Below are 23,195 nucleotides of genomic sequence, written 5' to 3'. Positions count from 1 at the left end.
TTTTAGACAAAGATTCTATGTGAGCTATTAAACATCTGTCAATAATGTTTCTGCAGCCCGTTAGCCCAACCCCTTAAGAAATTGCACTTAATTCGCCATTTTTTTGCCATATAAAACTTGCAGATGGTGGAATTTATAAAAAGCACGTGTGAGAAACAGCTTTCTAATGAGCCATTAAGCACCTCTCTATGACGTTCTGGTAAACCGTTTTTTTTTTTTTTTAGTCAGACAGTTGAGGCCAACAAAAACGCAAGTCAAGTATGCTAAAATGTAAATGAACTCATAATTTTTGAAGGAATACGGATGACAATGTGGCTGCTGTTTCAAAAAAAGGATTAGTTCCGGCCGCATGGCAAGAACAGAAATCAGCAAATGTTCTCGACATAACCATCGAATGTTGAAATGGAATAGAAGTACCTCAAATTCCGATCCCATTTCCTTAAACCGCTCCTTCAAGGTGCGGTGCTTAAGAGTATTTTTCCGAACGTATTTCACACATTCAGCTACAATTTTTAATACTTTTTCCAGTTTTGGGACCAAATTTTTGGTGCCACCACACGCCTGTACATAATAAAATGCGTAAAATTATATGTCCTGCATATCCTACTCTAGTGGAGTTAAAACCGGATTTTCTTTCCAGCATTACTGAAGTTCTGTTCCTACAAACTGCCAAAATCGTATCCTATGTAGAATTGCTGCCTATGAAGAAGTCATCCATAAAATATATTGACATCAGCTATCTTTGTTGATGTTGCAAGACGCTTGCAAAATACAAATTCTTTTTTCATTTCGTCGTCTTTCAAATAATGCACGAATACTGGGAGCTGGCTTAGATTAGAAACGTCTGTAGTATTGTCAAGATGAAGGTTGAATTCTGTCAGGCCTGAAATGAAACCTGAAACTAATTGAGCCAAAATATCTTTTCTCATATCCTCTTTTATGTTGCTGATGGCTTCAATTGAAAGAGAAAATTGGATGATCTTAATTTTCAGTCACTTTCCACAGCATGATATCCGCCAACACAGCTAATTTTCTGGATGTTTCACCAATGGTGCGTGGTTTGTCCTGCTTTCGCATCAGGTAAGCAACTTTTTACGAAGATGCTATGATCAGTTTGTTAAAGGGTACAATGTCGAGAACAGGCAGAGCAGCATTTTAATCGAATTTTGCTCATTACATCTTGCATTCAGCGAGCTCAAAATTCTTGCATGTTCTATGTCACTGCATCATAAGGAAGCATTCTGTTAGTTTTGCCAGAACTAGACTAGAATTACTGAACTTAGCATAACAAACCATGCAGTTAGTACGAGAACTCTTATCATGTTCTGTTATACGTTTGAATCTATATTGTATATATTTGTCCGCTCACCTTTTTTATTTGCTCGACGTAATTAGTAAGCAGGGATTAAAATGTGAAGAAAGAAAACTTATCACACAACATGCCGTCGCGACAGTTCAAATTTGACTAATGCTACTATTAGCCGAAAGAATTATTTAAAGTACAGATAGATCGAGCGATGATGCATGATCAACAACAATCAAGGATAGGCAAGAGGGTGTGTCATACAAGAAGCGTCGCGTATGTGTTTTGACAAATACCAATAAATTAATATTTAAACTATTAAAAAAATAGGTAATAGATTTTTAATTTCAAAACCCAATGCAAATTTTTGGCACTTATTACGAAATGCGATCTTTCTCATCGGCCGACACAAGATTTATAAGAAATTATTACTTTAAGTATGTTATGAGCTCCTTCCAACCCGCAAGACTGACTCACAGAGTCCCTTGGGTACGATCAAACCCACGTTAAGAACCACTGTCCTAGAAGATCAAGAGAGGGCTCATTTGAATGGAAATTAACAGTTCTAGAACCCTTTTTAAGTAATCAAAAAGAATAGAGGGAAACTAGTCCCTCCTCCCCCCTAACGACTCTCTTCGCAAAAAGCCATCCTATCAAACTCTTCAGACAGTCATCGGATCCAGCATAGTTGAAAGCCCCAATAGTTGAAGCCCCAACACTGCCTCTGGGACTGATCCCCCACAACCCCTGGGGAAAGGGCTGCAAGGTATACAATTTACCCATGGCTCACATTTAGTACTTTTTATTGGGAAACATACCGATTTTATTTTTTTTGGGGGGGGGACTATTTTCCATGGGGAAAATTTTCCACGAGGAGGAAAGTATCCAAGGATAACTTTTCAATGAGGCGAGAGGGGTTTTTCCATCATTATTTGAAAAACGATCAGGAATTAAATATAAAAAAAAAATTTACAACTGCAAGTAAGGCGCAACATAAAATGAACAAAAATTATTCCGCATGTGAGGGGGGGTATCCCATTCTCAATCTCTCGTTCTTTACACTAAAGTTCGACTTTGTGTCACAATACTGTACGAAAGATTGTTCAAACTCAAGGGCCATTGAATTTGAATGAGAAGTATTTTTAAAGAACTTTAATATTTTAACATTAAAAACGAGGGATTGAAACTGGGGGCAGCACCCCTTATATGCGCAATGCTTTCTATTCTTTTTAAGTCTTAACGTTGCTCCTTATTTTCAGTTGAAAAAAAGTTGTTTTGTGAATTGATTTTCCAATAGGAACTGGGACTTTTAAGTTGAACTTCAATCATATCTTAATAGTCCTAAACTAAAAGCGAGTGATTGCGGATTCTATACAACTGTTGTCTTTATTTATTGAAAGATAGATTCAGCCCTCCAGTCAGCATCTTGGGGGGAAGATGCTCTAGTCTCCTAACTGCATTCTATTTTTTCCTCAACTAAAGAAATAGACTTACACTGAAGAGCAAGGGCTGAAAGTTCAACAGCGGTTTGAAGCTGGCACTCCAATCTGCCTGTTTGTATGTCCTGCTTCAATTGAAGGAAAAACTGGTACCTTGTCAACTCTTCCCTCAAGTTGTTTGGCTCAGATGAATAGAATTTTACTCGCAGTCGGAATGTAAAAGGAGGGCCAACTGAAAAAGACAGTTATTATTGCTTAATCTAAATATAAATCTAAAAAAAGAATACAAATTTATCATTTCCATCAGTATCTCAGGTAATAAAATGATTTCCTTATATACAAAATCAACTGTTTTAGGGAAACTTGAAAAAAAAATGAAGTGAACCGTTGCTTCTTTGTGGTCAAACTGACTGATCTTTTTATGTCAAACTAATTTGACCTTATGGTCGAACTAGCTGAAAAAAAACGAATGACCGTAGACTGTCAGTTTAGTTTACATATACTGATATTTATTCCTTGAAGTTTTAATATTTTTTTTTATTAAAGTAAAAAAAATGATAACATTTAAAATATATTTTGTTTTCAGTAAAGTCCAAATTATTTTCTGGTATTGTGAAGGCACGGGTGTTATCAATCCTATTCATGTTAATATTTACTCGATTTTACTTTGACTCTGCTATTTATTGTAATTTCTGTTCGTTTTGAGTTCCATTTATTTATTGATTATGATTTGTGGTAGTTTTACCAATAGTTTTCTTTGAAAAACATGTTTTGCAGAAATAGTTTTTTAATTTAATTTAATCAAGTCGGTTTATGAAAAGAATTTTAGTTATACAATCGTTTAATTATATAAATAAATTTCAAATTAAGCTCAGTATTCAATTAAGCGTTCCCTGTTTTAGGGAAACCTGAAAAAGAAAATATGAAATGAACTGTTGCTTCATTATGGTCAAACTAACTGATCTTTGTAGGGTGCGACAATGAATCCCTTTGAAGACATTCAAATGGAATTTTATTTTCCTTTCAAAACATTTTTCAATTTTATATTTAAAAAAAAAAATCATAAAAAATATTATTAACAGAAGTAGGGATTGAATAGAGCTCTTTGCTCATTCTATGGAAGTAGTTAAGCGCGGTCCCATCACGGAAAGATTGCTTAAAAAGTATAGCTTGAGACAATGAAACGCACCAAGTTCTACCGTTTCCGAGCACAATGGCAATCGGACCTTCAATCGTGAGCATGTCTAGTTCTAAACCCACCTGCGTTGATAAGCCACGTGCTAGGTGCAAGACACGTACATGGAGGCTACCTGAGAGTTTGTTTATTATGAATTGTTTATTGTTTATTTGAGGGTTTTGCTATTCAGATGCCATAAATTGATCTGATCTTTGTAAGAATGAGCCAAGACTTGTCGGTACTTGTTAAATATCCCGAACCCATTCAACAAGTGAAGTTAGGAGTATCCTAATGAAATATACCGAAATATGACGGAAAATATAATACTTTATTAACAAAATTATGGAAATTTCGGCAGAGAATTGTGGAAAGCAGGCCATTCAGAACGCCTATATTTGATATGTAACCAAAATACCAACTCTATATATTAAATTAATTTTTTCAAAACTGTTTCCGCAAAACGAGTATTTCAAAGAAAAGTAAAAAGCTCCATTAAGCCAAAAATGAGCAGACATAAAGTCAAGTAATCTTCAAAGGGTAAAACTACCACAAATCCTCATCAATAAATAGATAGAACTCAAAACAAACAGAAATTACTATATACAGCCGAGTCAAACTAAAAAAGAATTTCAACAGCAAAAAACCACTTTCATGTCAAAATTCCCCATTCCTACAAAATATGGTATTCCAATATCACATTTCTCCAAGTGATATCTTTCTATTTCATAAAATATTTGACTTCTATGATGCTTATATTCCAAATTTCAATAGCTAGCTGAACTCCTTTCATGTCAAAAATTCCGGAGTAAAAAAAAATCGACATTCCAGCGTTACGTTTCTTGTGTTGGGTAATTACAATCACAACTTGAGACAAATGGCATCTTTCTTCTCCATTCTTCAAGGGCTGTATAGTTTTATTGCAAATAGCAATACACGCTACACTGTTTGTTAATGCTCAGAAAGCCGCTGACATGACTGCACTTGAGCTGGAGAAATCATCTACTACAAGATGGACATACTGAATATAGATCAGTAAACAAAGTACTGAATAGATGCAACTGTATTTTGGCCGTTTCATCAAGTACTAGACCATCTAGTGACGGGGAATCATCCAAATTTCAAATTTCAATAGCTAGTAAACAAAGTACCGAATAGATGCAACTGTATTTTGGCCGTTTCATCAATTACCAAACCATCTAGTGACGGGGAATCATCCAAACTCCAAATTTCCATAGCTAGCTAAACTTTCATGTAAAAAATTCCAGAGTAAAAAAAAAATCGGCATTTCAGCGTTACGTTTCTTGTGTTGGGTTATTACAATCACGACTTGAGACAAATGGCATCTTTCTTCTCCATTCTTCAAGAGCTGTATAGTTTTATTGCGAATAGCAATAAACGCTACCTACTCCTACTACTGCTAACAACTCACCGCAGCAGCAAGCCTCCTGAGGCCAACACAGCTACGCACGCTCCTCCTCAATCCCAATCTATTCAAAGCCTCCAATTTTACACCCGCCCACGGCCAACTGTAAGTTAATGCTCAGAAAGCCGCTGGCACAACTGTACTTGAGCTGGAGAAAACATCTACTACAAGATGGGCATACTGAATATAGATCAGTAAACAAAGTACTGAATAGATGCAACTATATTTTGGCCGTTTCATCAATTACCAAACCATCTAGTGATGGGGAATCATCAGCTCAGGCCCACGGACTCGCAACCAGTCTTCAGACATTTTAATTTATATTTACACCCCATCTAGCGAATTGTTTTTGCCACAAACTCTGTCTGAGCAGCTGTAGGTGGTAGGCCTAATTTTCTCTATAGCTACTGGTCTTATTGCAGCTACGCGAGATAAAATCTGACAAAGCTTTTGATGAGATCTTTTTTTGAAAGCAAAAGAATTTTTTTGTGAGCATGGAAGACCCTTAATGAAGACCCTTTGCAAAATTTTCCGAATTCTGAATCCTACGTAAATGACCAAAGCGTGCACAGGGAGTAGCTTCCAACTGATTTTGTAACCATGTTGACTTTGGGAAAAATTGATCTTGCTGAAGTGAAAGAATCAACTAAAGAAGCTTTTAGAAGGGATTATTTTCTTGTGATAGACAGACTGTGCTGTGAGCTTGGAAGTTGCTTCGTGAATGTTCTTGCACTGTTAGAGTCAATCACTGCATTGGATGTTGATTCACCACATTTTCTTGATACTAGCTGACTAGCTAGTGTACCAGTGCATTACAAAGAAGCTTACATTGACACAACCCTGTGTGGCTTGCAAATGGATCTTGTGAGATGATATGACAACTCTTTATCCAAACGATCTCATCGAACATCACGATTGTGTGAAGGCGATGGCAATAGCATATTCCAAAGTTTTAAAAATTATACAAACCTTCATTACTCTGCCTATCACAACGGCTAGCAATGAGATTCTTTTCTACACTAAGCCTGATTGAAACCTATTTAAGATCAAGAATGGGCAACGAAAGGCTCAGTGATCTGATGTTGCTGTTTAGTGAAAAGACTCTTGTGAAATTATCAGATTTCGAGACTATGGTTGGTATTTTTGAAATAATGGGACCTCGTCGATTCCCAGTGTTGAAATAAAACTGTGAATTACTTTCCAACTGAGGTTCTCTGTATTCATTAAAAACTTTTAATTACTCCTTACTATTACTAGTTGATTTTGGGAGAGGCCTGTGCTAACCACTGTGAAGAAATGTTGCTCTTAAACAACTGTGAGCTGGCCACAATCAAAACACACTATGTACATGAAGATTGTCGAAAGGATGTATCTCAGGAATGGATTAAGGTTTTAAGATGAAACATTTAGGGAATGCTTAAAGGGGACGATAAATAAGACCAAAAGGCAACATGTACACGCTTCTACAAATACTACTACTCCTGGTACTGCTACTACTACAACTACTCCAACTACTACTCCTACAAACGCTAAGAGCATTAAGATGAAATTTCAGCAAGTGTTGGAGAGGAAGTTCAACTAAATTAAAATAAACTATGAAAGGCTATACGTTAATACTACAGCTACAACTAGTGCTAGGCTTATTACTGTTAATGCCCCTACTAGTAGGCCTACTTCTACTGCTAGCACTGTGATTACTATTACAACTATTGCTAAGTTCATGAAAGTGAAATTTTCGAGCAACATTGAGGGGGGAGTTGAACTGAATAATAAAACCCCGGCTGCATGCTGGTTGTCAAAAGGGCGTATCAGTAATATCTTAGAAACAACCTGGTGTGTGAAGTTGAAACATATGGGGCTTGTTGTGGGGATGTTGGACTAATCAATCAAGAGGCAACATTTATATCCTACTACTATAACTACTTCTACTACTACTGCTGCTACTACTACTACAGCTACTATAGCTAAGGCTACTACTACTTCTACTACAGGTGAAAGTACTAGGACAAAACCTTGGGGGATGTTGAAACGACGTTGAACTAAATCAAAACATACTATGCGCAGACAGATTACCGAAAAGGCGCATTAGCAATGCCTCAGGAATGGTTTGTGGTATAAAGTTGAAACTTTAAGCATCTGTTGAGGGATCTCAGGATCTCAACTCCCAAAGCCCTCAGAGCAAACGTTGTAAGTTATGTGATTTGCCTATTGTTTATAAACAATATTTGTTATTGGGAAAGAGGATCTTCGTAGTCTTTTAAATACCGAAGTTCAAACATGCCCCCTTTCACAATAGCAAATATTAAATATGAACAATGGGTAAACTGAATAACTTACAGCCGTTGCTCTCAGGGCTGTGGGGGTTCACATCCCCAAAATACAAAAGGCCAGAGGACACTGAGGGGAAAGTTGAACTAAATCAGAACATGTTATCGGCATACTGGTTGTCTAAACAGGGAAATTCAAGAATGACCGAGGGTATTAAGTTGAAACTTTAAGAGAATGATGAAGGGGATGATCAATTGAACAAGGGCATGTTCAGTGGGATGTTAAACTGACCAAAGTGCATGTGGTCACTATTATTAATATTACGACTGATACGACTACTATTTCTAATGAGGTTAAGGATATTAAGGTGAAAGTTTAAAGGAGCATTCTGCGCATAAGGTTATTACTACTACTGCTGTTACTTTTAATATTATTGCTACAACTGCTACTAATGAGGCTAAGGGTAGGAAATTGAAAATTTCAGGATATATTGAGGGGGATGTTGGACTAGACAAAATGCAAAATGTGCATACTACTACAAGTACTAACACAACTACTACTGCTGCTACAACAATTACTACTACAGCTGCTACAACTACTACTACGACGGCTGCTGCTACAACTACAACTACAACGACTATTAATAGTAATGCTGAAGCTAAGAGTACTACAGTGAAACTTCAAAGAATATTGAAGAGAATCTTGAACTAAATTGAAACACACTATGTGCATGCAGGTTATTAAAAAGCCGTAACAGCTATTTCTCAGGAACAGCACAGAGCATTAACTTGAAAGTTTCAGTGCATGTTAAGGGAGATATTAATATTCGTATTAGAATATTAATATTAGTATATTAATATTAGTTATTAATATTAGTATTAGCATATAGTATTGATATATTAATATTAGTATTAGATATTAATATTAGCAATATTAGTACTATTACTACTAATATTGCTATTAAGGCTGAGGGCATTAAGGAGACATTTTCAGAAAACGTTAGAGGGTATGTTAAATTAAATCAAAACACGTAGTACGTATGCAGGCTGTCAAATGGCTGTATCATCAGAATATCAAGAACCGATTAGAGCATTAGGTTGAAGCTTTCAGTGCGTGATGAAGGATATATTGAGCACATAAAAAACACTATGTGGACACATGGCCATAACCAGGAGGAAGGGGATTTGGACCGCTCCCCAATGAAATATTTGTCTGACTCGTAAAAGCGTAACAAAAAGAAAAAGAAACAAATTTTTGATGGGAATTAAAAAAAAATTGTGAAACCCCCGTGAAAAAAATAACCTTTCCGGAAAGGAAATCTAGATACGGCCCTGTGTGCACACTATTATTACTAGTAGTAGTACTACTGCTGCTGTTAGTATAAAAATTACTAAGGATTATAGCATTAATGTGTAAATTTCATGAACTATTGAGGGGGATGTTGGGCTAAATCGACACATAGTGTAAGTGCATCCAGGTTACCAAAATAACATAGATACAATTTTATGGGAATGCTATGAAGTTATATTTTCCAGGAAAACTTGATGATGTGTAAAACTAAATTAGACATTAATATGTGGTTCCATAATTTCAAAAGGACAGATGTTATTAAAAATTGTTCAAAAATTTCTCAACCATATGAATAGTAAGTCAAACTATTGATTCTTATGGAAAAAACCAAAAATATTTAAAATATTCTTTTGCTTTTCAATGAAAAGAATAGGATATGTCAATAAAAACGAACAGAAATCAACTTTAAAAACTTATTCAACGAGATAAGTTTTCAAAGAAAAAGTAAAGAGCTATATTAAACCAAAAATGAGCAGAAATAAAGTCAAATAATTTTCTGAGTGTACAACAACCAAAAGCAATAACTGAGTGAAACTCAAAACAAGCAGAAACTAGGATGAGTGGGGCTGACGCATCCCATGCCTTCTGAAGATCACTTCATTATTAGTTAAAAATCCCCTAAACATGTACTGAGAGTTTAGACTAAACAACCTAAGTTGTTCCTGGGATACGGCTGATAAAATTTTTGATAACCAGCAACCACTTAATGCGTTTCGATTTAATCAATTTCAATTACCATGCCCTAAAAATTTAACTTAATACTCTAAGCCATTTGGTTAGTTCCAATTTCCCTTCAACATGACCTATAAGTTTTAACTAAAAAATCTGAGCTGTTCCTGAGACATTGCTGTTACGCCGTTGAGACAACTTGCATACAGACAGTGCGTTATCATTTAGTTCAATATCCCTCTAGGCACTTACTGAATATCTTACCTTAATACCGTTCCCCTTAGTAAATATAACACATTATCAGTAGAAAATGCAGTGGTAACATGCACATAATGTCTTTTGGTTAGTTCAACCAGCCCCTCAACATGCCTTGAAAGTTTCAACTTAATGATCTAAGCCGTTCCTGAGAAATTGCTGATATGCCCTTTTGACAACCTGCATGCATATAACATGTTTTGATTAAGTTCAGCATCACCGGAAACACTCCCTGACAATTTCACCTTAATATTGTTAGCCTCAGTAGTAGTAGTAGGATGCACATATCGCATTTTCTTTAGTTCAACATCCCCTCAATATATCCTGAAAGCTCCAACTTATACTCAAAGCATGTACAAAGTGTGTTTTAATTTAGTTCAACATCTCCCGAACCATTCCCTAAAAGTTTCAACTTAATATCCTTAGGCTCAGTAGTAGTAGTAATAGAAGTAACAGCGGTAGTATTGTGCACAAAGTGCCTTTCGGTTAGTTCAACATTCAACTCAAAATTTTAAGTTATACTTTATACCGTTCCTGAGAAATTGCTGATACGCTCTTTTCACAACCTACACGCACATAGTTCGTCTTGATTAGTTCAACATCCACCTTAATATTCCCTGAAAGTTTCAGCGTAATACCATTAGTCTCAGAAGTAGTAGTAGCTGTAGTAGTAGAGTAAGTACATAGTGCCTTTTAGTTAGTTCAAAGTTACCCTCGACATACCCTGAAAGTTTGGACTTTGACATCCCCTTTTGACATCCTGCATGGTCAACATCCCCTAAACATTTCCTGAAATTTTCGCCCCAATAACCTTGGCCTTGGAAGTTGCAGTAATAATGGTGGTAGCATAAGTAAGCCTTGTAAAAGTAGAAATTGTTGTAGTTGTAGCATGCCTATAGTGTCTTTTGGTTAGTTCAACATCTGAAACGGCTACACAAATATATAGGGCCGTTTCAACAACTTATAGGGCCGTTTCAACAACTTGAAACGGCCCTATAAGCTTGAAATTAATACTTAAAGCCGTTCCTAAGATATTACTAATATATCCTTTTACAACCTACATGCACACAATATATATTGATTTAGTTTAACACTGCTGGAAATTTTTACCTTAATACTCCCAGTTTTAGTAGTATTAGCAGTAACGACCATACGTGCCCCCTTTCGCTAATCATACATACTATATGTAAACAAAGGCAGAATTGCAGAGCTTAAAGCCTTTTCTTCAAGGGCCCGGAGGGTCATGCCATCCCCAGAGGAAGAATTGTTTAACCTTTCAACAATGCTGAACAAAATGCCTATCTCAAAAATTAATTCGGATTTTCTTGAAGTAGAAAAGGGCCACACGGATTGTTCCTCTCCAGTCCCTTTTGATTCTTTAAAAGGGCACTGGAACTTTTAATTTTCAATCAGATGAGCCCCTTCAGACGTTTCTACAACAATTCCTTCTATACGACATGCCTTGATCAGAGGCAGCGTTGCCTATAGTAATGGCCATATGGCTCCAATGTTTTATTATTATCATTTTTTTTTCCAGAGGCACTTCATATGGAAGGGGTGGTCGTAGAAATTTCAAAGGAGGCTCATTCGAATTGAAATCGAGAATTCTAGTGCCCTTTTTAAGGGTCAAGAGTGATTGGAGGGCAACTAACCCCCCCCCCACGCCCATCATTCCCCCAAACACATCCAATCAAATATAAGAACGATATTGGCACAGCGTATTATTTTTTTTTTCTTTAGAGCAGGGCACTTCGTATCGAAGAAGTTGTCGTAAAAACTTCAAAAATGCGTCACTCAATGTGAAATTGTAGTTGCTACTGCCTTTTTTGATGGTCGAAAGCGTCTATAACGCAAATAAAACACTAGCCGAATCAAAACATTCACCAAAGACATCCAATCAAAATTTTGAGAAAGCTCACTTTCTACGCAGGGTTTATTTCCTGATAAAAAAAATGATTTTGAGGAAGAAAATCCCCCACAGCCTTCAGGCCAAGGGTTGTAAGTTATGCCCTGGGAGCAGATAAGGTTTTTATAGAAGGTGTTGTCGTAGAAACTTCAAAAAAGGCTCATTCGATTGGAAACTCAAAGAGCTAGTGCCCTTTTTAATAGTTGAAAGTGAATGGAGGGCAACTACCCCCCTCTCACGCCCACCTTTTCCCCAAACACATCAAACCAAAATTTCAATATAGCCATTTTATTCAACGTAGTTTTAAGTTCTGGAAATTAGGTCTTTGAGGATGACAACCCTCCTATAGCCCTCAGGGCAAGGGTTTTAAGCTATGCCCTGGGGGCATATAAGGTTTTGCATAGACAGCTTTGTCGTATAAACTTCAAAAAGGACTCATTCGATTGGAAATTTAAATTGTTAGTTCCTTTTTTAATAATCGAAAGTGATTCTAAGGCAACTGACACCCCTTCCACGCCCACCATTTCCCAAAACACATCCAATCGAAATTTTGATATAGTCATTTTGTTCAACGTAGTGGAAAGTTCGGAAAATTATATGTTTGTGCAGGACACTCCCTCCACAGTCTTCAGGGGCAAGGGTCATAGGTTATGCCCTGGGGGCATACATGGTACTTGTGGAAGGAATGCTCAAATAAACTTCAGAGAGGGCTCATTTGATTGAAAATTTAAAGTTCTAGTTCACTTTTTAAGCGTCAAAAATATTGGAGGGTAGCCAGCTCCCTTTCACCAAACCTCTTTTTCCCAATTGCATCCAATAAAAATTTTAAGATACCTATTTTGTTAAAAATAGTTCAAAGATCATAGAACAAAAATTCCGGTGTCGACGCAACCCCCCAAGGTTCGGGGTCAGGCGTTGTAAGTTATGCCCTGGGGGCATATATAGGTCTTATGGAAGGGATGCTCGTATTAACTTCAAAGAGGGCTCATTTTATTGGAAATTGAAAGTTCTAGTTCACGTTTTAAGAGTCAAAAGAGATTGGAGGGCACCTAGGCCCCCCTCCATGCCCATTCTTCCTCAAACCCATCCGATAAGAACTTTGAGATAGCTTTTTTTTAAATAGTTCGAAGACCATATAACGAAAAATCGGGGACCAACACTGCCCCCAGGGCCCGAGGCAGATGTTGTAAGTTATGCCCTGGGAGAATATATGGTTCTTATTGAAGGGATGCTCGTAAAAACTTCAGAGATTGCTCATTAGATTGAAAATTGAAAGTTCTAGTTCAGTTTTTTAGAGTCAAAAGAGATTGGAGGGCAATTAGCCCCCCCCACACCCCTTTTTTCCCAAACGCATAAAAATTTTGAATTAGCAATTAAGTGAAAAATTGCTTAAAAGTCATAACAAAAACTCAGGTGTCGTCAACCCCCCCCCCCGGGCCCGGGAGAAGACGTTGTAAATTATACCCTGGGGCATATATGGATCGTATGAAAAGGATGCTCGTATAAACTTCAGAGAGGGCTCATTTGATTGGAAACTGAAAGTTCGAGCTCACTTTTTAATAGTCAAAAGAAATCCGAGGGTAGCTAGCCCCCCCCCCCACGCCTTCTTTTTCCAAACCCATCTGACGAAAATTTCGAGATAGACATTTTGTTAAAATAGTTCAAAGGTCGGATAAGAAAAAATCCGGTGTCAATACAACCCCCCAGAGCCCAAAGGAAGGCGTACTAAGTTATGCCCTAAGGGCATGTATGGTTCTTATGAAAGGGATACTCGTATAAACTTCATAGAGGGCTCATTTGATTGGAAATTGAAAGTTCTAGTTCACTTTTTAAAAGTCAAGAGAGTTAAGGGCAACTAGCCCCCCCCCACGCGCTTTTATCCCCAAACCCATCCGCTACAAATTTTGAGATAGCCAGTTTTTTGGAAATTGTTCAAAAATTAGATAACAAAAACTCCCCCCAGGGCCTGAGGAGGCTCATTTGATTGGAAATTGAAAGTTCTAGTTCAATTTTTAAGAGTCAAAAGATTTCCGAGGTACTAGGCCCCCCCCCCCACAAACACCCTTTTTCCCCAAGCCCATCCGATAAATTTTTATAATAGCCATTTCATTAAAACCAGTTCAGAGGTCAGATAAGAAAAATTCCTGTGTCGACGGAACCCGCCAGGGCCCGGAAGCAGGCGTTGAGTAATGCTCTAGGGGCATATATAGCTCTTATGGAAGGGAAGCTCGTATAAACTTCGGAGAGGGCTCATTTGATTGGAAATTGAAAGTTCTTGTTCACTTTTTAAGAGTCAAAAGAGATCGGAGGGCAACTAGGCCCCCCCCTCCTCCACGCCCTAAATGCATCGGGTAAAAATTTTGAGATCGACATTTTGTTAAAAATAGTTCAAAAAATAGTTGATAACAAAAAACTCCGGTGTCGAAACAGCCCCCCAGGGCCCGTGGGTTGGCGTTGTAAGTTATGCCCTGGGGGCATATATGGTTGTTATGGAAGGGATGCTCGTATAAACTTCCTAGAGGGCTCATTTGATTGGAAATTGAAAGTTGTAATTCACTTTTTAAAAGTCAAAAGTGATTAGAGGGCAGCTAGCCTTCCCCCAAACTCTATTTATTTTTTTCGCAAAGGCACTTCATATAGAAGGGGTCGTCGTATAAACTTGGGTCGTCGTATAAACTTCAAAGGGGGCTCATTCGATTGGAAATCGAGAGTTCTAGTACCCTGTTTAAGAGTCAAAAGTAATCGGAAGGCAACTGCCCTCCCCCCCCCCCCAATACCCTTTTCCCCAAATACATCTGATAAAAAATTTGAGGTAGCCATTTTGTTAAAAATAGTTTAAAGATGATATAACAAAAACTCCTATAAGTATGGCCATTTTGTTAAAAATAGTTCAAAGGTCAGATAAATAAACTACTGTGTCGACACCCCCCCCAGGGCCCAGAGAAGACGTTGTAAGCATTGATCTAGGGGCATATATGGTTCTTATCGAAGGTATGACCGTATTAACTTCGGAGGGCTCATATGATTGGAAATTGAAAGTTCTCTTTCACTTTTAAAGAGTCAAAAGAGATCGGAGGGCAACTAGCCCCCCTTTCAACGCCCTATTTTCCTCGAACCCATCCGATAAGAACTTCGAGAGAGCTATTTTTTCAAAATAGTTCAAAGGTCAGATAACAAAACTCCGGTGTCAACACATCCCCCCAGGACCCAGGGGGCAGGCATTGTAACTTATGTCCTAGGGCCGTATGCAGTTCTTATAAAAGGGATGCTCGTATAAACTTCAGAGAGGGTTCATTTGAATGGAAATTAAAAGTTGTAGCTCCTTTTCTCGGAGTGAAAAAACATCAAAGGGCAAATAGGCCCTCCCGCCCTCCACGCCTTTGGGTGTATTGGATGGATAAACCCATCCGATAAAAATTTGAGGTGACTATTTTTTTGAAAAATATTTCAGCAGTCAAATACTAAAACTCCAGGGTTGATACCACCCCCCAGGGCCCAGGGACAAGCGCTGTAAGTTATACCCTGGGGATATATATGGTTCTTATAGAAGGGATAATAATAAAAACTCCGAGGTTGACACAAACCCATTTTTTCACTTTGATATTGTTACTTTGATACCAGTTTTGATACTTAAAGCTTTTTTTAAAGCTTTATTTTGAAATAAGGAATCTTTCAAAACTTGAAGTTTTTTGCAATCAAAAACGAACAAAATCAAATTAAAAAAACTTCCAAAAAATATGTTTTTCAAAGAAAATTAAAGGCCATTTTAAACTTAAGCACAGCAGATACAAATACCTTTTAAAATTCAAAGTCAACACGACCAGAAATTACAATTAAAGAATAAATGAAACCCAAAATGATCAGAAATTAAATAAATAATCATAGCAAAAACATACAACAAGTAATAATATGAATGAATAAATAGATCTTAAAGCTATTAATGTTTAAATTAAATATGAAAATCAAGCTTAAAACTAAAAAAAATATTTCCTTATTGAAGTATAAATGAAACTTAAAACGAACAGAAATTAAATAAACAATCAATGCAAACAAACATACAGTAGATATTAATATAAATTAATAAATAAATCTTAAAACAAGTTAAATTGAAATTAAATATGCAAATCAATCTTGAAACGAACAAAAATCACTACAAACAAGAGTTGAGGTATGACCTCCTTCTCTCACTGTAAACCATAATTTCTATCTGGAAATCAACAGCGCTGAACAAAATGGTTATCTCAAAATTTTGATTGGATGTGTTAGGGAAATCGTGGGCATGGAAGGGGTGTTAGTTCCCTTCCAATCACTTTCGACTATTAAAAAAGGCACTACGACAACTCCTTCGATACGAAGTGCCCTGGTCTAAAGGGAAAAAAATACATTGTGCCAAACATCGTTCTTTACTTAGGCAGCGCGATTGCGCTGCCTATGATTGTGGTTGAAACCTTAGTTTTAATTAAGCTATTATAATTGGGTTCAATCTCTTTTCTCTTTCATCTCTATTGATGCTAGTCCCCCATAGATGGCTATATACTATGTAAAAAGTATACTATGGTGCGGTAAATTAAACAAATGCTCTGCTACTGCTGATTAAAAAGTTTCTGGTTTTTGATTGTATTTTAAAGAACAATCTATTGTATTCCATGTTTTTTAATTTATTTTAAAAAATTTGATGTCTGTCCACATAAAATGTTTCACAAGAACAAGGTATTCTGTATACCTTGCTTTGTATGTTCTATTGGAATTGCATCTTTTCTATTATCAAACAGTTCGTGGTAATGTAAGAGATAGTAAGAGTGACTCGTCTCAATAGTAACCGAAACTCTAAAAGACAGAATTTTAATATCAATAGATACATCAAAAGAATCGGATTTTTATGCTGATTTTAAATATTTTAGTTTCATCAAGTTTAGTCTTCAAAAGTCTTACTCATCAAAAGTTACGAGCCTGAGAAAATGTTTAAAAAAGACACAACAACTTTTAATTTCCTTTCGAATAAGCCCTCTCGCGATAGTCTAGAACCACTGGATCGATACGATCACCCCTGGAAAAGACAAATAAACACGCATCCGTGATCTTTCTTCTGGCAAAAAATACAAAATTCCACATTTTTGCAAATACGAGCTTGAAACCTCTACAGTAGGGTTTTCTGATACGCTGAATCTGACGGTGTAATTTCCATTAAGGTTCTATAGCTTTTAGGGGGTCTTTCCCCCTTGTTTCGAAAATTAGCCAAATTGTCTCAGGCGCGTAACTTTTGATGGATTGAACCCAAACTTGATGAAACTTATATATTTGAAATCAGCATTTAAATTTGATTCTTTTGATGTATCTATTGATACCAAAATCCCGTTTTTTAGCGTTTCGGTTATTATTCACCGGGTAGCTCCTTACTTACAGTTCGTTCTTCGTTACCACGAACTGTTTGATATTTGATTTTTAAAACAATCAAAAAGTTCGTGGTAACGAACTGTATAGTAAGAGCGCATCGTCTCAATAGTAACCGAAACTTTAAAAAACGGAATTTTGATACCAATAGATACATCAAAAGAATCGGATTTTTATGCTGATCATGTTAAAGATAACATTTGTGTGAACATACTTCGAAAAATTGTTGGCTCGTGGCACAAAATTGTTAAGAGTCTATAGCTAGTATGGATTTTAAAGAAGTTTTACGCTATGTTTTTAATTCTTTTCTTAGTTTTTGGAATAAGATAGAAAACATGAAAAAGATGTGTAATTGTTTTGTCGGCTTGATTCTTCTTCTTCTATTCTTTTGATTCAATCAGTTTTTTTTTCTTTCTACTATTGTCCGAGAGATCGTCTTTTCAGGATTGCAATTCTCAATTAAATTTATAGCCCTCATAGCCCTCAGGGCAAGGGTTGTAAGTTATGCCCTTGGGGCATATAAGGTTTTTTTATAGAAATCGTTTTCGTAGAAACTTCAAAGAACTCGTTCGATTAGAAACTCAAAGGGCTAGTGGCCTTTTTAATAGTCGGAAGTGATTGGAGGGCAACTAACCCCCCTCTCACGCCCACCATTTCCCCAAACACATCCAATCAAAATTTTTAGATGGCCATTTTGTTTAACGTAGTTGAAAGTTCTTGAAATTAGGTATTTGAGGGTGACCCCCCCCCCCCCACCCAGCCCTCAGGGCAAGGGTTGTAAGTAATGCCCTGGGGGCATAAAAGGTTTTTATTGAACGCGTTGTCGTAGAAACTTCAAAAAGAGCTCATTCGATAGAAAATTGAAATGGCTAGTGCCCTTTTTAATAGTCAAAGGTGATTGGAAGACAACTAATACCCCTTCCACGCCCACCATTTATCCAAACACATCCAATCAAAATTTTAAGATAGCCATTTTGTTCAAAGTAGTTGAAAGGTCCGGAAATTATATCTTTGAGATAACACTCCCCCCCACAGCCCTCAGGGGAAGGGTTGTAAGTTATGCCCTGGGGCATATAATGTTTTTATAGAAATCTTTGTCGTTGACAATTGAAAAATGGCTCAGTTAATTGGGAATTCAACCGGCTGGTGCCCATTTTGATAACCGAAAGTGATTTAAGAATAACCAACTACACTCTCACACTAACCTTTTCCCCAAACACATCCAATCAAAAGTTTTAGATAGCCATTTTGTTCAACATTGTTAAAAGTTTTAAAAATTAGGTCTTTAAGGATGATGATTCCCTCAATGCCCTCGGGGCAGGGGTTGTAAGTTATACCCTGGGGGCAAATAAGGTTTCTACAGATAGTGATGCTGTAGAAACTTCCAAAAAGGCTCATTCGATTGGAAATTAAAAGGCTTATGTCCTTTTTAATAGTCGAAAGTGATTGGAGGATAACTAACACCCCTGTCACACCCACCATTTCCCCAAACGCATCCAATCAACATTTTGAGATAGCCATTTTGTTCAAAGTAGTTGAAAGGTCCCGAAATTATATCTTTGAGATAACTCTCCCCCCACAGCCCTCAGGGAAAAGGTTGTAATTTATGCCCTGGGGGCATATAAGGCTATTTTTTCATAGAAAGCGTTGTCATAGAAAATTCAAAAAGGAATCATTCAATTGGAACTTGAAACGGCTAGTGCCCTTTTTAATAGTCGAAAGGGAATGGAGGGCAAGTAACCCCCCTCTCACGCCCCATTTCCCCATACACATCCAATCAAAATTATGAGATAATCATTCTATTCAACGTAGTTGAAAGGTCCGGAAATTATGTCTCTGAGGATAACAACCCCCCCACAACCCTCAGGGCAAGGGTTGTAAATTATACCCTGGGGCATATAAGGTTTTTATAGAAAGCGTTGTTGTAGAAACTTCAAAAAGGGCTCCTTCGATTGGAAATTGAAAAGGCTAATGCCCTTTTAAATAGTCGGAAGTGATTGGAGGGCAATAACCCCCCCCCCCCTCACGCCCTGCTCGTTTTGAGTTTGACTTGGTTATTTATTGTAATTTCTGTTCGTTTTTGGTTCGTTTTAGGTCCACCTCCTAACCTTTCCTTCCCATTATTTCCACTGCTTACAGCCATTGGACGTCTCTGTCTACGGACCATTCAAGTTTGCGATGAGAGAATCACTGAACACCTGGCTTCAGATCCATCCAGGTGAACGAATTACGATTCATGAGACTGCCCAGCTCTGCAAAGAACCATTCCTTCGCAAGTTCAACCCGAAAAATATAACAATTGGTTTCACGAAATCTGGAATTTTGCCCTTCAACAGAAGTGTATTTTCTGAGTTAGACTTTCTATCTGCTGAGGTGACAAATCGTCCACCCCTGGTTGATTCGTTACTTAATATGGAACCAATGCCCTTTTCCTCTCCTCCTCCGCCTTCTCGTCCCAAAAGCGAGCAAGGAAAACAAACTCCTGAAGCGGAAAGACCATATCCGAGAGCAGATATGACGAAACCCAGAAGGAATGTGAGAAAGCAAGGTCGAACTCGTATTCTTACCGATACACCCGAAAAAGATGCTTTAGTAGCTGAAGAACGAGCGAGAAAGGAAAAGCAGAGTAAAAAGCCTATGCCCAAGCAGCCCACTGCCAAGAAACGAAATCAAGTTGAATCTCTAGTGGAAAGTAGTTGTGGTCGAATCTCCAGGGGAAAGTAGTGGTGGTGACATTGAACTTGACGATAGTTCATCTGACGATTCTCTACACCTGCACGAGGCTGATAAGGATGACGTAGACAAGAACATTCAAGCCAAGGACTTTGTTCTTGTCAAGTTTGAGTATGGAAAGAGGAAAGCCCATTTGTATTATGCTGGCAAAGTTGTTGTAAAACAGTTGGTTTCACGAAAGCTGGAATTTTGCCCTTCAACAGAAGTGTATTTTCTGAGTTAGACTTTCTATGTGCTGAGGTGACAAATCGTCCACCCCTGGTTGATTCGTTGCTTAATATGGAAACAATACCCTTTTCCTCTCCTCCTCCACCTTCTCGTCCCAAAAGCAAGCAAGGAAAACAAAATCCTGAAGCGGTAAGACCATATCCGAGAGCAGATATGACAAAACCCAGAAGGAATGGGAAAAAGCAAGGTCGAACTCGTATTCTTACCGATACACCCGAAAAAGATACTTTAGAAGCTGAAGCACGAGCGAGAAAGGAAAAGCAGAGTAAAAAGCCTATGCCCAAGCAGCTCACTGCCAAGAAACGAAATCAAGTTGAATCTCCACGGGAAAGTAGTGGTGGTGACGTTGAACTTGACGATAGTTCATCTGACGATTCTCTACACCTGCACGAGGCTGATAAGGATGACGTAGACAAGGACATTCAGGCCAAGGACTTTGTTCTTGTCAAGTTTGAGTATGGAAAGAGGAAAGCCCATTTGTATTATGTTGGCAAAGTTGTTGTTGTTGTAGGAAAGCAGTTCGTGAGGGTTAACTTTCTTTGGAAACAAAGGGACAAATTAATGTTTCCTGAGATTCCTGATATAGATGACAGACATTACCAACATAGAACTGAAGCTTCATGTCCCCTCTTCAGCTGGTGGAACCGGTCATGCAGTTCAGGGGCTTGTCTTTGGTTATGATTTTTCGATGTACACTTTAAAATGACAATCCTAGTTGAAACCCAAATGCCCATGCAATGTTCCTGGCAGATTTTTTGTGCAATTTTGAGTTTCACATATGATTTTGAGTGATTATGTATCATTCTATGGGAATATACTGTATTTTAATAAAGTTTAATTGCTTAAAACTGTCTTGTCCAAGGTTGCCCAATGCCTGTCCAATTCTACCCGGTGTACAGGATGAAACTGGACACTTGACAAAGTCCTACTTTCATGGTACTCACGCTTCAGGGTGATCTCTAAAAAATCTAAAAAATTACCATTATTTGCCAGACTTTTACCATTCTAACAGCCCATAATAAGTTATTTTATGACAATCCAGTACTTAATTATACTTGGAAAACGAAAAAGTGTCCAAGTTCGCCCTGTTCTCCGATACACTGACACCACTAAAGGCCAGATAATATTTATAATTATTTTTGACATGATTATCTAAGTAGTAGGCTAAATATGTCACTGAGTTATATATTTCTGTATATAACTTATATAGGCCTAGTCAGTGAGTTACACATACTTATAAGTAGTAGGTTAAATATGTCATTCAGTTATATATTTCTGTGTATAACTTAGATAGGCCTAGTCAGTGAGTTACATATATTTATAAGTAGTAGGCTAAATATGTCACTGAGTTATATATTTCTGTATATAACTTATATAGGCTTAGTCAGTGAGTTACACATATTTATAAGTAGTAGGTTAAATATGTCATTCAGTTATATATTCTGTATATAACTTATATAGGCGTTGTCAGTGAGTTAAACATATTTATAAGTAGTAGGCTAAATATGTCACTGAGTTATATATATCTGTATATAACTTATACAGGCCTAGTCTGTGAGTTACACATATTTTAAGTAGTAGGCTAAATATGTCACTGAGTTATAAATTTCTGTATATAACTTATGTAGGCCTAGTCAGTGAGTTAAAAATATTTATAAGTAGTAGGCTAAATATGTCACTCAGTTATATATTTCTGTATATAACTTATATAGGCCTACTCAGTGAGTTACACATATTTATAAGTAGTAGGTTAAATATGTCATTGAGTTATATATTTCTGTATATAACTTATATAGGCCTAGTCAGTGAGTTATGTATATTTATAAGTAGTAGGTTAAATATGTCACTGAGTTATGGCTTTGCAAAACAAAAGTGATCCGTTTATCTGGCCTCCCCCAGGCCATTCAGCGTGTCCCCAGGTGGCGATAGGGGAACGCTCTACAGATATGTAGGGTACCTCCATAGGAGGCACGGACCAAGGAGGGACCTTGTCCCTGGGGGTCCATAATAGAATCTGGGGCAACCTTGCCCGGGGTCATAAATACAGGCGGAGGAGGAAGAAGGCCCCTCAAATGTACACTCAAAAGGGCCCACTGGTTTGTCCACAAGTTCCATGAGTTGCAAACCTTCCCCCAGTAATAGGTTAAATTGCATGGTGATGCAGAACACCATCGCGGGACGATCCTATATTGGAGAACAACTTCGACAAGGCGTAAGGTCTATATCTATGGACAAAAACCTCTGAAAAGGATTGTTTTAACCTTTTTGGAACACCTTCGAGACATGGGACCTTGTGGTCAACTCTATTCCCACTTGAGGAGTGGCAACCCTCGAGGACATTACAGCTTTGTAAACGACACAGCATTCACACGGGATTCTGACTAATGGACAATTCTTCTGGGATTGGTATGTTTTGATGAGCGTCTTTGGGCTGAAAAACCTCTTCCTAGCTAATTTATCTATTACGGGTTGCCTCCCCGTAGTAGCGTAATATTTGTAGGCATGAATATATAATGAGTCGGAGGTAATAGGCTTGAGATTGTCTGTGCAGGGTTTCGACTCTTGTTGATAGAAGAGCATCGCCAAGTGCTGAAAACCATGTTGTGACCAAGATGGGCCCAGGATTGCATAAGGCCTCCATTCATGGAGGTTCCAGGGACTTCTTGCTGTCCGGTTCTAAGCCGGCTTAAGCACTTCGGTGTAGACTTGAGAAGATATGTGGTCCCCGTCCTGCACTGGTATCCGGGATCATTGCTTTTCCTGAGGCGAAAAAAAATTTCAATGATTTAAAGAACATGAAAATTGGAACTTGGAATGTTACGACATTAAAAAATGACGATCGTATCGACATTTTGACTGACGAATTCAGACGATTCGAACTGGATTTATTAGGAGTTTCAGAAACTCATATCCCAGGGGTAGGAAGCATGAAATTAGGTGATATTATTATTATTATTATTCATTTATTGCCCGTCAAAAAAATGTAAAAAAGTTAAAATAGATGGATTAATCACTAAAAAAACAAAAAAGAAAAAAAAAAAAGAAAAAGAAGG

The 23,195-nt window shown here is 37.5% G+C and overlaps 1 protein-coding gene across 1 annotated transcript in view; it reads right to left on the bottom strand.

Annotated features, from left to right (window-relative positions):
• The window catches only part of yrt (erythrocyte membrane protein band 4.1-like yurt), an 86,764-nt gene that overhangs the window by 46,114 nt on the left and 17,455 nt on the right, over positions 1–23,195 (bottom strand). Inside the window, exon 3 of the mRNA XM_089087512.1 lies at positions 2,798–2,974. Coding sequence (XP_088943638.1) covers positions 2,798–2,974 — 177 coding nt within the window. The remainder of the gene's footprint in view (positions 1–2,797; positions 2,975–23,195) is intronic.

This window comes from Artemia sp. Qi Xiang Cuo, chromosome 1 (assembly GCF_049724085.1).
Source record: "Artemia sp. Qi Xiang Cuo chromosome 1, ASM4972408v1, whole genome shotgun sequence".
NCBI classification, from domain to species: domain Eukaryota; kingdom Metazoa; phylum Arthropoda; class Branchiopoda; order Anostraca; family Artemiidae; genus Artemia; species Artemia sp. Qi Xiang Cuo.
This window is presented reverse-complemented; position numbering and strand designations above follow the sequence as displayed.